The 14,571-nt window shown below is 43.2% G+C and overlaps 1 protein-coding gene across 2 annotated transcripts in view; it reads left to right on the top strand.

Annotated features, from left to right (window-relative positions):
* The window catches only part of SNTG2 (syntrophin gamma 2), a 272,584-nt gene that overhangs the window by 215,917 nt on the left and 42,096 nt on the right, over window positions 1-14,571 (top strand). For both annotated transcript variants that reach the window (XM_066640310.1, XM_066640309.1), the window contains exons 11-12: window positions 4,517-4,555; window positions 12,323-12,439. In XM_066640310.1, the coding sequence (XP_066496407.1) occupies window positions 4,517-4,555; window positions 12,323-12,439 (156 nt within the window). The remainder of the gene's footprint in view (window positions 1-4,516; window positions 4,556-12,322; window positions 12,440-14,571) is intronic.

Raw genomic sequence — 14,571 nt, 5'->3', positions numbered from 1 at the left:
TCATTCAAACATTTTCTTTCCAGCATTCTGAATATAATCCTATTCTTGCCCATGGAGACCTTTGTGGACTTCAGACCTCACCGGTATTGCCGCTTTGTCACTCAAACCTTCTATCAACTTGGTGTTAAAAGGTCTGCAACAGATTAAAAAAAGATGCATCAATAACACAGGAAATATACAGAGGGTAAAAATCAATAGGTGGCAAAGCAATTTTAGTAAGCGGCTTCATGCTGAATCCGAGCTGTTTTGAAAAAATGTTTTCCTCGGAGGAAATTGTTCAACAGTTTAGAGGGGCACAAAACACACATTCTAGTTTAGTTTGCTGTTTAAGGAGCCATCATCTCCAAGCTTGAATAAAATTCACTATTGCTCTGAAATCCGCAGAGGCTGTGGGCTGTCGCGAGCTGTCACTGTGGGCTTCAGAAGACCCTCTGGAGGTGAGGAGACCACAGCTCCCTTTGTCTCCAGAAGGTCCAGGTCTGTCCACTAGTGAGTTTGGGGGGACTCACTGATGAAGGAATCCACATGTTCTGAATCCACGAGAAAGACTGCCATACTGAGGTGCTGAATCCAAAAATGGCCTCAGTTTTGCCCAACTTGCTCTAGTTTTGGGGGTATAGTATAGCCACCTTATATGCTGATTTAGGGTCCAATCCTATCCAACTGAGCACCTTCTGCATGCAAAGGATGTGTTTTGCCATCGAACTATGGGACCTGCCCCAGGGTGCAAGCTCCCTCATCTTCTGACAAGAAGACCTCACTGAGAATTCAAACTGGTGACTGCAGAGTGCACAGTACTCTTAAGTTGCGTGTGTGTGTGTGCATGTATGTTTGGTTGCTCTGTTTTTGCAAAGTTTTGACCTTCTTTAAGGCCTGTGAGATCTGAGGTCAAAACTTTGGCATCAGTCTAGTAGTTCATATGCCACAAAACCGACCTGGGTCATGTTCTCCCAGTATGCACCCAGCATTGCATATATTTGCAAACAAGCATGTGATGCATCTATATAAAGAAAACATGTCAGGCAACATCTCACTTGCCTAGTGGAGGCAGCTCCCAAAAGTGATACATGGGATGCTACCCTTTTTTTTTTTAGTATCTATAGAGAAAACTACTGGTTTTAGAAACAAGGGAAGGCAAGGAAAGACAATCTTTTGGATCCAAAGAACTGGGAACAGAAGGAAAATAACTACTAATGCTGGTCCCCAAATACCTGTGCTAAGGTTCCTGCAGTGTTTTGATAGGTAGGTTCTGTATTCATCAATGTACCTGCTGCTTGAATAAACTCTTCCCATAGATCAACAGTCTCAAAACTAGAGACTGCTGTGCAGCTGAAAAACCCTCCCCGCCCCAGCCAGTGCTTACATGTCTGCCGTGCTGCTGCTGCTGCTGCTGCTCCTGGCACCTGATCTCGTCACAAAGACACTCTAGGCAGTCACATCCAGGGCCTAGGAGAGGGGGGTAAAGGGAGTAATTTGTACCCGGGCCCAGGGTCAGAAAGGGGGCCCAGGAGCCAAAGGAGGGGGCCCAGAAATTTCCTGGGATCTTACATTTTACAATCTCACCCAGATTCACTGCCCATGTGGAATCCTGGGGGCATTACTGTGGGCACATGCAATGACTACTGCCACAAGCCATACACACCAGGCCCAGGAATGCATACCTTCCTTAACAGTGTCACATCTGGGAGGAAACTGAGCTGCTACAGTAGCTCTTTTGCTAGTGGATCTGCTTACCATGAAGAAGTATATAGGAGCTCAGTAACACAGCTGCAGGAGTGCAGCTACTGCAGAAGTCGATTTCTGCAGAAGTCCTGTGCAGACACAGGACACTTTCCATTCTAGTGTGAGCCTAAATACAATGATACTAATCTCCTGCAATGATTTTCTATATTTCAAGATTTTAGTATGTTTGGTTTTCTGTATTACAGTATCTAGCTGCCAATGCTGGGCAGGCAGGTAGACCTGAGCTCTGCATTGGGAAGACTGGTAGACCTGGACTCCAAAGACTATTCCAGCCATTGCCATTTTCTCCCTATCTGTTTTGCCCCCATTCTGCCCACTCCCATTACCACCCCCACTCTGTTTCAACCCTCCCTCTTTGGGAAGGGGCCCAAAAGAAACTTTGTACCCTCTGATAAAATTCCTCTCAGAGGGCCTGGTTGCATCTATTCCTCAGCCGGCTTTGCGACAGGTTGTCCAAGCAGATGCGACTGCCCAGAGTGTCCTCAAGACGAGATAGGATGCTAGGAGCAGCAGCAGAGCTGCAGAACAATAAGCACTGCTCACATGGGGGAGGGCTATGTCCAAATGCCGGATCCAGCCTGTGGGCTGGCGTTTGAAGAGCCTTGCCATAGACAGACACCTTTGGTTTTAGTTTTTCCTTTCTCTTGTGCCACACTCTAGCGCAAAGTGCAAATCATGTCTATGGGCATTTAAGTGGTGGTTTTATTGAACAGAGACTTGATGCAGCATCAAGTTTTAATGGCTGTTTTATCTGGGGTCTTGTTTTATACTGCTTCTATGGGGTTTTTTTGGGTTTTTTTTTGTTTGTCTTACAGCTGTTTAATCTACTGCTATGTTGATGGTGTTAGTTTTAGGATGTTGCTTTAAATGGATAGTTTTGCACTTTTATTATTAGCCACTGTGGGGATTTTACCTTAAAATTGAAAAGCAGACATAAATACCTCAACAAAATAAACAAACAAGTAAGAATTTTTGTCAGTGGAAGACACTTTCTGCATACAGAAGGCCTCCTTGGATGCCCTCCAGATGTCTAAAGTGCAGGTTTTTGAAGGTTCTTTTCTATCTCAACTAATGACATTATCCTCTGAAAACTGATATGTGTAGTAGGCAGTTCTCCAGTGGTTCAGAGAATGCTGGCCTTACTCATTTCGAAAGGGACTCTTAACAAAGTAATGTTTTTAAAAGGATGTGTTTAATATTCCACATCATTGAAATCAAGACAATACAGTATTTTCCTTATTCATTGTGGAGTTGATATGGTTGTTGCAATACATATAAGTATCAGACTGCCCTTTGAATATTCATTATCAAAATATAGTATTATAGAAGTATGAAAATACTAAACTGAGAATCATATAAACTAATTCACAGATAATGTCTGTGCAGTGATTCCCAGTGGCAGACTCAGGGGGGGCAGGGGGGGCAAATGCTCCCACCATGTCCCACCCTCCACTGGCTTTTTTCTCCGCAGCCACTCTAGGCATAATTCCCTGACTGCATCTGAAGGGTCTGAACGTTTTAAGAAAGGGGAGGAGAGGAGGGCAGCCCTCAGAACGGCGCTGGCCTGGCAAGAAGTGGTGTGCATCTCCTCCAATTTGGGGGAGGTGTGTGCTGCTTCTAGCTCTGAAGGAGCGGTTTGCACCACATCTAGCTGTGCAGAAGGGTCCTTTGGAGCAGAAGGGCCCTTCCACAAAACCGGAAGTGAAGCGCAATTGCTCTACTCTCACTTCAGACCAGCTGGGGAGCCCTGCAGGTGCTCGCGCAGGGCTCCCCACACCCCCAGGATGATACTGCAGAGACTGGTGAGTACATCCCAGTCCCTGCAGCCCCCCTGAGTGGTGTGATCTTGGGTATTGCATCGCTGCCTTCCCCCCGCCCCTGCAAGGACTTACTGCGCTTTTCAAACTCCTGGAGAGTTTGAAAACCGCAGAAATACATAATAACAAAGATGGCAAAATCAGTTATAAGACAGAGCTAGTAAAACCCAGCAGTAAGGTGGGGGGGGGGGAAACTGGGGAGGGAATTCAACATTCTGGATGCCATTGCTGGTCCATTGTTTATCAGAAGGTAATAGGATGCCGAGTAAGACCTCAGACAATGAGCATCATGTGTGGGCAGGCTCAGGGCCCGATCCAGATCCTTGTGTGCCAGACCATCGCTGACATGCCTATCACAAACATGCCATCATTACGGCATGTTTGTGAGCCCTTACCGTGGGCCAAGTGCCAGAGCTAGCCCAGCTCGAGCCCGCATCAGGCCAGCTCCGGTACTGGGCCCATGATCCACCACTCAGCGGTTGCCCAGACCACCGACGATGGAGAGGTGAGTGGGAGTGTAGGGGGCGGCAGGGAGGAGGTGTTCCAAGGTGGGAGAGGGCAGGGAGAGGGTGGGGAGCAGGCATGGTGGGGGAGGGAGTAGGAAGGGAGGAGTCGGGACCTGTGGAGCTCTGCTCCATTGGATCCTGAGTCCTGTGTGGGACCCCCCCCCCATGTGGGACCACATGGTCTGAGACAGGACTGATTCTGTGGCATTGCCCCATTGTGAGGCTACTTCCCCTGAGGAGCCATTGGCAGCTGCCTGGTTGTGCACTGAATACCGCGGCAGCCATTTTGGCACCATGGCAGCCTCACAGGCTGGGCAGCTCAGGATTGGGCTTCCATTCAGTCACAGTGCATCTGGTGCTCTTGGAGTCAAATCATAGTCATGAATGAAACAGGAATATCCCATTCTGATCATCTGTGCTCTAGCAAGTATTTCCATTCTTTTTCTGCAGATGAAGATGGCAAATAAATGCTGTTCTCCCTCAGAACAGGTATGATTCTTTTTACAATTCCATAATGTCTATTTTTTTTTAATGAGAGATAAACTAAAGGCATGATTTAACCAAAGTTAACTTTTAAAAATTCCCTTTTATTTCATCAGGTTGAAATAAGTTGAACGCATGCGTGAATGTCTCCCACTGATATAAATTAAACAGTTTGGCTAGATCATGCCCCAAATTATCTTTTTGTAGGTTTACATTGGGACGAAAAATCCAGAGCATTATTCTGGAAGATTAGAATCAGATAGACAATGTCAATTTTATGATGAATTACTTTATTTGTTGATTTGTTTTTAAATGTAAAGTGTCTAATAAGGTGTATAAAAAGCTGGGATTTTTAAAATATCCATATTGCCCAGTAGTTGTATATCTTGCAGTGCAATCCTGTCTTCTGCTGGAACAGGCAGTGCAGGAGAACTGCGCAGTATCCAGCACAAGATAAGACCCTGAAGTGGCTCAGTCAGAGGTAAGGAGAAAGTCTTCCCCTACTCCTGGGTAAGCCACTGCAGCCCAAATGGGTCTCCTCAGACATGTGCCACCTCCTGAGTTGGGATGTCTGAGGAGAGTGGAGCAGATTGAAGCCACTCTGCACTGCTCAGGAACAGGGGTTGGGATCTGGCATAACTGCCTGGTCTCAGCCCCACCTCCCGCTCACCGCCTGCACTCCCCTGGGACTATCCTCTGCCTGCCCTCCCCCTGCCCCAGGAGCTATTCACAGTAGCGAAAGCAAATTGGAGGTGTCCTCTCTGTGTTGCTCTTGCTGTTGCAAATGGCTCCAACAGCAAAGGGAAAGGTCATTTTACAGAGTACAGTGACTTACCCTGCAAAACTTAGTGCTGTGCCCCCCTGTAACTAAGAAACTAGGGAAGTATGCTGGGTATCAGGATAGTGGCCACTTTGAAGTAGCACTGGCATTACATGATTAAAAAATACCACACATTCCCCCAACATTTTTTCAGTTTGGGGAAAAAATGCTTGAATGAATGAATGTTTTTGAACAAGTGCTGATTTTTAGACTTAGTCACCAAATGTTGCCAGAAGTTTGCCAGTTTTCCTAGTTTTCTATCTGAATTGCATTCTTGTCTAATTCTCAAAGTGTTATTTATTGAAGATAGAGTGAGAGAAACCTTCACTTTCTCAGCAAGCAATGTGTGACCGTACTTCTTTGGGATTCACCAGCCAATATTTACTTAATATTATGTATTCAACATAAATTCCTATTCCAAAAACTTCAAAAAAAATTCCACAGTTTTTGATGATATTTTGATTAATCAGAAAACATATGGATTTCTGGATCAAGCAAACATAAGCCTGATCTCTGATGGGTCTTTCTAAAGATGGAAAATCCTGACATCACAAAGCTGCTAAAAGAATAAACTAACATTAGTATGACTTTGATATGCCTGATAAAATTTTACCCTAAATACAGCATACAACCAATTGTGAAGATCTTTGTGCATATGTCAGAATAGAATCAGCAAATTCAGCTACCACTGAGTATAAACAGCTGACTTTAATGCATTTGGAGTAAAAGAGAAGGCTTTCAGTCAAATTTGAGTTCCAGCTGTTACCTTTTTAACAATTAACTAGTGGTCCTTGTGAGCAATCTACATTCTTGCAATCTGAGATTCATCTATTTAGAACAGTGTTTCTCAAATTGTGGGTTGGGACGCACTAGGTGGGTTGTGAGTCAATTTCAGGTGGTTCCCCATTCATTTCAATATTTTATTTTTAATATATTAGACTTGATGCTACCATGGTATGTGACTGCATCTGGGGAAGTGTTATAGACCTGCTACTATATACATTCTTTTAACAATAACAGTAAATGGGACTTACTCCTGGGTAAGTGTGGGTAGGCTTTCAGCCTAGGATTGTGAAAAATTTTCCTGCTTGCTGATGTCACTCCCGTGGGGTCCTGATAGATTCTCATTCTAAAAAGTGGGTCCCAGTGCTAAATGTGTGAGAATCACTGATCTAGAATATATGTAGCAATAGGTACACAAAAAGGGCAAAGTGGTGTAGAGACTTGTGTAGTATTACTAGCACATATCTACAGTTCAGTAGCTCCAAATGATAGACACAGAAATCAACCTGAGATATGAGTGATCTATGGAGGAACGTGGAATGGAATGTGAATCCAGATCCTGTATTTTTGCATGCTAGAGTGAGCATTTCTTGTGCATTTCTGTGGGAATTTGTGTACCTTATAGCCACCTTGAGCATGCATACCTGTATCTCTTAATGATGGAGTTGTACAAGTCCTGCTTCACAACATATGGAGAATACAGGAAGCACAGCTCACACTTCCTCAGCACATTCCTTTATGCTTCACTATAATTTGTACTTGTATTTCCCTTACCCCAACATAATCTCCAGTTCTGCACTGGGTCTGTGTAGCTGGGGCAAGTTCAAGGAGAAGAAAGGGGCAGAGGGACCCCGAAAGAAGGGATTGGAGCTGGTGCACACCACCAGATCTGCCCCCTCCCACAGCCTCCCTGCCCCCATCCTTTTGCTCCCTCTCAGCCCCCTCCCCATCCACCCCATCCCTACTGCTGCCCTACCTTCTTTGGCAGGTGTGGCAATGTCTGGCAAAAGCTGCGCACTCCAATGGCAGCCATTTTATGACAGCAGATGATTCTTCCACTGTCAAAACTCTCTGTCCCCACAGCCCAATCCAGAATAGCCCAATGGATTGAAAGTTTGTTACACTGGCTACTTTTATAAGCTCTTTTTCTTAATTGTATTTGTTTCTCTCTAAGATGTAATTTTTAAGGCTCATATATCTGTCTCAATGAGAAAATGAAATGTCAGCCCAACAGCGTAAACTTGTATATCATCTTGTTGGAACTTGTAGAATGTTTACCATTTCTGCTCTCCAAATATTAACACTTTTTGATTCTGCCTTGTATAATTTATCATAATGTTCAGCAAATTGAAAAGACTTGATTCTGTGTTATTTGAGAAGGCAGCTAGATTTGTGACTCAATTTGTAAAAATGCACACATCATTGGACACCTCTGTGTGTGTGTGTGTGTGTGTGTGTGTGTGAGTGAGAAAGCCCCTGTTCTGTGAATCATATGCGTAGCTTTAAAGGACTTGCCTCCTTTTACGGAAATTATTTTACCGGAAGTCTAAAATTGGGTATTTTTAAAATCATCTTAGTAGAAAATTTCTGATCAGTAGTTAATGCAGTATTTATCAGTGCCGTATTTTGAAATATATCCAATGATTGTAAACACATTTGACATAGTTGTGTATGTATTTATTCTCCACCTTTTGGAAATAAAACCACTCACTGCTGAGTACTGCAACAAAGGTTATGGAAGGGGGATGCGATTCAGTGGCCGAGCATGTGCTTTGCATGCAGAAGGTCCCATGTTCAACCCCCTGGAATCTTCAGATGGAGCTGGGAAAGATGCTGGCTCAAACCATGGAGAGCTAGTGTAAACAGTACTAAGCAAGACAGATTGCTGAGTTGACCCACTAGAAGTCAGCTACCTACATAGTTGCTTTTTCATGAAGCTCTTGCTTATCTTCCAGCTTTCATCCCAACCACATTAAAGTCAAAGCATAAGTGACGGTCTACTCACTTTTCTACCTTACTATTCTTGGCTCTCCTCTTCTTCTGGTTTCCCTTCATTGTCAAACTGTAGACTTGTAAGTTCTTGGGGCAAGGACTTGACTTTCTTCAGCAGAATCTTATGCATGTCTACTCAGAAGTAGGTCTCGTTGCACATCTTTCCAGGTGAGTGTGCATCAGATTGCAGCCTTTTTCATTTTAGTATTCCTGACAAAGGATACTGTGAGCTTCAAACACTGCTCTGGGCAGTGTTGGTGGACAGGTGGGAATAATTTGCAACACATCTTGATGCAGCGACCTGGTGAAGGCAGGTGGAAGGACATTCAAGGAAATTAAACTGTCTAAAGGAGGTGTGAACAATGAGTGATGTTGCTCTAAAAACATCTTGATTGTGGCAATAATAATTTGCTCAGTCTATGGCCTTGTATACCAGCTGATTTTGAAGTACTTAAAATAGTGCCTCACATAATTACCACCCTGTTTTAAAACAGGTAGTATGCTCTACTAGGATGTTCATATGCATGACTCTCAACCTGGCAGGTATATTAGAACACTGCCCTGGTTTGTTTTTTTTAAATTCATGTGAGACCTGTAGCATTCCAAGGAGGCAAAAATCTTCACTTCCCTTCAGTTCCCCCCCCCATATATAATTGCTGTCCCCAACTGTTCATTTGTATTTGAATAAATAGACCAAACAAACAACCCAAGATGCCTGAAGGTGCAACCTTCCATGCCTTCTTAATTTTTTATTGCAGCATGATGCTCAATGGCAAGCCATTAATTACTTACTTAAAGGCAGAACTTGCTCCCAGTGAAGTCATTGTTCCCATTTTCAATTGCATGATCTTATAACCCTGCCAGTCTGTGTATTATGCTTGTAGAATACCTATTGGTACTCTATTTTTATGCTCAGCAGTTTGCCTTTCCATATTTATTATAATAATGCTTATAATCTCCCAAATCAATTGTGCACACAAATGAAATTCATATTTTCTTTCAAACAGTATTTTATCTGTACATTTTTCATTTTTTTAAAGGACAAATAACAGTTCATATGCAAAGGCTGTCACTGAAGAAAAATGAATATACTCATATAGTACTTTGTTTTGTTTCATCACAGAGACATAGGTTTGCGTACCAAGAGGTGTGGACAGATTCTGCCTCCCTTTCTAGCCTTGTGCCCTCCAAAAAGCATGTCTGAGGGTCAAGAGGACCTTCCCCTCTCAGTGAAATTTGGTGCTACATGAATAGCTGCAGTTGCCAGAGAAATTGGCAGAAATTAGAGACCATTCCCCCAGCACAAACAGCTTCTGCTCATACTGGTGAATTCAAGCCTTAGTATACTAGGTCCGGAATGGACTTCTGATTATCTCCTAGAAGCTCATCTGCTTGGACCAATGTACTAAATGCTTCTTAAATGAGGAAAATGACATGTACAATAGCCTTAAATCCTTAAAGCAGTGGTTCCTAGCCTGGAGGTTGCAGCCCCCAGGGCAACCGGAGCCACTGCATTCCCCCAAGGGTTGTGGCAAAAGCTGTGACAGTGGGATCGCAGTGATGGCACTGCAGGTACTGCACCACAGCAACAAAAATGAGTATTTACATGTACTTGGGGGTAGTGCTAACCCTCTGGAAAGTGTGGGGAGTGTGCCCCCCTCTGTGGGCCTCCCTGTGCCTCAGAATGGCTCCCTAAAGTGATTGTGACCCACTTTCGGTTTTCATTGCAGAAGCAGTGGGTTGTGGTAGCTTCATTGCTTCAAAACAGAAGTGGGTCAGCATTCTGGAGATGCCCCCCCCCCACACACAAATACTTACAGTGGTCCCAACCTTCGTGTAAAAGTTGGGAACCAGTGCCTTAAAGGAAGAATGCGATATGAATAAAATAAACAAATGCAATACAGCATGCTACAAAACGAAATGGGGCCAGACTACCTTATGCCCCAATTGTTTGCAGGACGGGGGAGAAGAAACTCCCCAGTCCTAACCATTCATACTGACATAACTACCTACAATATCAGGATGAAGAAGAACTTCCCACCCTAAGCACTTCCTTGCATTTATTGCAACTTGAAGCAACTAGGAGGCACAGAGGAGCTGTTTACAAGTGTACAATGTGGTGGCTGTGACCATGTAGGGACATGGTCATCTGCAGGCTTTTTCAGGACAGTTAGGCCCAGCATTACCAGTTCTTGGCTTCTTCCAAGCAGCTGCAGAATGATGGCAATACTGGGGCCACATGGCTGGAGGCTGAAAAAAGCCTCCCTATTCATATAAGCACCATATGGTAAGCCTATAAGTTGCTAACACATGGCTTCTAGCTATTGAAGCCACCCATTGTATCAGGCTGTCCAAAGATGTTTTCCAGATGGCTGTCACCAAATATCCCAGCAGTTAAAACCAGTCTTGCCTAGGGGAAATTCTATCCCAGAACCAAGTCATGTACTACTCAACTGTGCGGCAAAACTCAGACAAGCAGGATTCTCCACAGCGAACAACAGTACAGGCAAGTACTCCATGCTGATCTGTCTGATTAGGCCCTGCAGTGAGACCCTGTGCGTTCCAGTGTCTCTGGATCATGGTCTGTCTAGTCGCAGCAATGTCTGCTACCTCAGGATATGAGGGAAATCTCACCATCAGATTTTGGATGTAATCCTGTACACACTTTCCTGGGAGTAAGCCCCATTGAACTCAGTGAAACTTACTTCTGAGCAGACGTGCATTGGCTTGGGCTGTAAGTCTCATCATGCATTCCTCTTTCAAGTGTACTCAGCTCCTATTGAAAACAATGAAGTTCTTTGTTTTCATGACATTTTTATTTCCAGGGACACCACTGCAGATAGATTCTTCAGATAAATTACTTGTGTTATTTGCGGTTCTCAAGCGATAATTTAACAAGTCTCCATCTTCATTACCTCAGAGGCACTTGTACAGAATCTAGTCATTTTTCCTCTAAGCATTCTTTGTAACAGTTAATGGGAGGAAGATTTTTTTTTCAGACTCACAAACAAGGGATATTCTCCATCATTATACCTCTTCCTAGCAACTGTTATGCTTCAGAATATTTTCTTCCTGAGCATATTTTAAAAAAGAGTCTCACAAGTGCCTCAAGCAATAATACTAAATGGTTCCTTTTCCCTAACAGAAATGTATTCACCATGTATCTGGATTTCAGCCAAGGCTATTATTATGAAGTATAATGTGTATTTCAATTATGTTAATTATATTGAAACTTTCATAAGGAGTGAGTACCATAAAGTATAGGTGAGAAATAGCTATGTACTTTATAGTTTTGCATAATGCCAATGTGAAATGGAACGCTTACTTTATTTGTTCTGTGTCTAAAATTATTTCATTGACATGATGATGCAATCATTCTTCATGACATTACATATATTTACAAAACAGGCTTTATTTTGGAGCTGCCTCAATACATATAATTATGTGTTAATTAGCAAGTTTAAGGAGGCAATATAGGAATTTTCTATATAAAGAAATGTATAACATTTGAATAAATGGAACTGCCTTATACTTGAGTCAGACTGATGTATGTGACCTGGTTGTGGTTTTGAGAGTCAGCAGCTTCTTGAAGCCTTTCACATCCATGCCATTTAGATCTCTCAGCAGGACCTATGGATTCTCTGCTATTATTCGTATTATATGTGCATGCCTTAGGGACCAATGCTATCCAAATTTCCAGTGCGAATGCAGTCATTCAGCAGGGTGTGCACTGCATCCTGGGGTGAGGTGGGGGAGTCATGAAGGCCTCCTCAAGGTAAGGGAATGTTTGTTCCTTTACCTTGGGACTGCATTGCAGCTGCATCGGCACTGGAAAGTAGAATAGGATTGCACCCTTAGTGTCTGCCTTTTGTCACACATGGCTCAGTGTCCCATAGCTATGGCACAGTGAATGAGAATCCATGTTTCTTTTGCACACGGCTCAGTTTTTATGCTTGTTGTTTTCAGCAGCTTGTTTTAAGGAAAACAAATAAGTGCTCAGACAAACCACTATAGATTACAGGCACAAAAATTTCACTCATTAGAGGGCTTAGAACATGGGTGGACATAAGATAAAAAAAATATTGTACTCTTCCTGCCATTCTGCAAGTAAAGGTCATTATGTTCAAAGTAATGTATATGTTACCTCTGGATAGATTTTCAAAGGTTTTATTTTGCAGGTGATCCACATGGGGTGGGTGAATGAGAGATTACAAGGAGCAGACTCTCCACAGCTCTATAAATTCAAGTTCCTGGCACTGAAGGGTTCATCATTCTACATTTTCAGCACACCACCGGTAAGCAACCATTTTGCTTATTATCATGACTGAACTCCTTCTTGTCAGAACAGAAGCAAGCCCTTTGTGTCATATAATGGAGCAACTTACAAAGGAATCTCACAATAACCCCTTCATACACCTTTGGTCCTTCCTTGCTGTGCATAAAAAATCAATATTCATGGGGGCTGGACTTCTCAAAGTTTCAATAGTAGCATACGAGACTTGGTTGCTTTTCCGCTTGGCTTAGGTCCTAGTGGACCCTAAAGTCTAGCCACTCTCCAAATCTTCTTTGTAAAGCTTTGCATGGCCTGGAATTCTTATTAGTGGTGTACCCGGGGAGACAATAGGGGCAAATGCCCCAGACGCCAGGCTTGGGGGAGCGGTGCCTCAACCCGCCCTCCCCACCACCAGTTTTTTTACATGGTCCGGACCCTGCAGCCACTGTCAGCGTGGTTCCCAACTGCTTCTGAGGGTCACCCTCAGAAGAAAGGGGATAAGAAGAGGGTGGCCCTCAGAACGACTAGGTCACTGGCCGGAAGCGGCTCTCGCCTCTTCTGATAAATGGTGCCCCAATGCAGAGTGTGAGGGAGGCAACAGTGAAATCTGCCAGTTGCTCCTTGTTTGCATCAATGGCCTGCCCAGGCCTCACGGGAAGAGCTAGGTTGGCAGTGGGGGCAGGTAGGGGGCAGGGGAAGGGATCAGGGTGTTTTGGAGCAGGGAGGGTGGCAGCCAGAGGGCATAGAGCAAGCTGGAGGGGGTGAATCTCAGTGGCAAAGCACACGCCAGATCATATCCCCCATTTTCCAACCTGTTTTATTCCCTTTCTTTCCTCAGACTTACACCAGCTACATAATTGGCATGGGTCCAAGAAGACCCATAGATGGCCAGTAGGCCTACCCAAAGATAAGCAAAAATAGTTTTATGTACTTTTGGATGGCCTTCTAGTCAGCCCCCTCTATTCAATGCAGTGTGCACTCCATCTTTGCATCTATTACCTATTACCAAGCATAGCTGAAAAACTATGAGTACCTTGTTTCTCCTTTTAAATGAAATGTAAGATAATTTGGAAACCAAGTTATATCTCAGATATCAGCATTCTTATAGAATTCTATGCAAATGAAATTGTACGAAAATTAGCATCTCTCATTGAAAACCTTATGTGACAAAACCCACTACATACTGGATTTTTGTTATATTTTTTCATGTTATGTTTAAAAAATATCTTTTGTTCATCATGCAATACATGCTTTAAAATTTTCTTATGCATATGTAAGCAGAAAGGAAAATATACTTGTGATGAGAGAAAAGCACACACATTCATTTCTTCACAAATTCACAAAGTGACACCTCTTTCTTTCTTGCATTTATGGACACAGTTTGCAAACTTCCTTGTATTCTGACATGCACCTGTTAAATGAAATGCGCTAACAGCTTCGCTGGCTCCTTCAAAAACAGGTGTGCCCCTCACAGAAAATACCATTATTGTTAGCACAAATTAGCATTGCTAATTTGAAGAATGGCCAAAAATATCAGGCTGTTCTCAATCAGTTCAGAAAGGTAAATATTCCATGAAAACTATCTATATGAATATGGTAGAATAAGTTCATTTGATAAGCTACTACTGTAATGCAATGCATTGTTAATGCAATGTCAAAACCAAAATGCATTTGTGAAACACTGCATTTATTACTGCATTGTTAAACTCATATGAAAAATGACTCTGGAAGCTTTAGAAATATATCCAAATCCCTGTTATGTTTTTAGGGGATCATTCCACAACCATTTTCATCTTTAAAATTTCTCTCTTCAGAGGCCAAACCTAATGCGTCTAAGGGCGCAATCTTGAGGCAGGGCCCAGGAGGGTCACAAATGTGCTGAATTCAATCAGCAGGACTTATCTAAACAAAAGTTTTGTTTCCTCTAAACTTTTTTTATTTGATAGTATCATCAGGCAGGTAAGCCCTTGCCTGTATGTGTACCAGAAGGAATAGAAAATGAGGTGATAGAATGGGCTTAGCACTTAGCAGGTAGGAGTCATGTTTTTGAAAGATCTTCTAAGGCAGTCATTTTCAACCACTGTGCCGTGGCACACTGGTGTGCCACGAATGGTCTGCAGGTGTGCCACGGGAGTTTGGGGAGGGTCATTTAAT

This window comes from Tiliqua scincoides, chromosome 1 (assembly GCF_035046505.1).
Source record: "Tiliqua scincoides isolate rTilSci1 chromosome 1, rTilSci1.hap2, whole genome shotgun sequence".
Taxonomy (NCBI): domain Eukaryota; kingdom Metazoa; phylum Chordata; class Lepidosauria; order Squamata; family Scincidae; genus Tiliqua; species Tiliqua scincoides.
The sequence above is the reverse complement of the archived record's forward strand: the minus strand, read 5'-3'. Positions and strand labels throughout refer to the sequence as shown.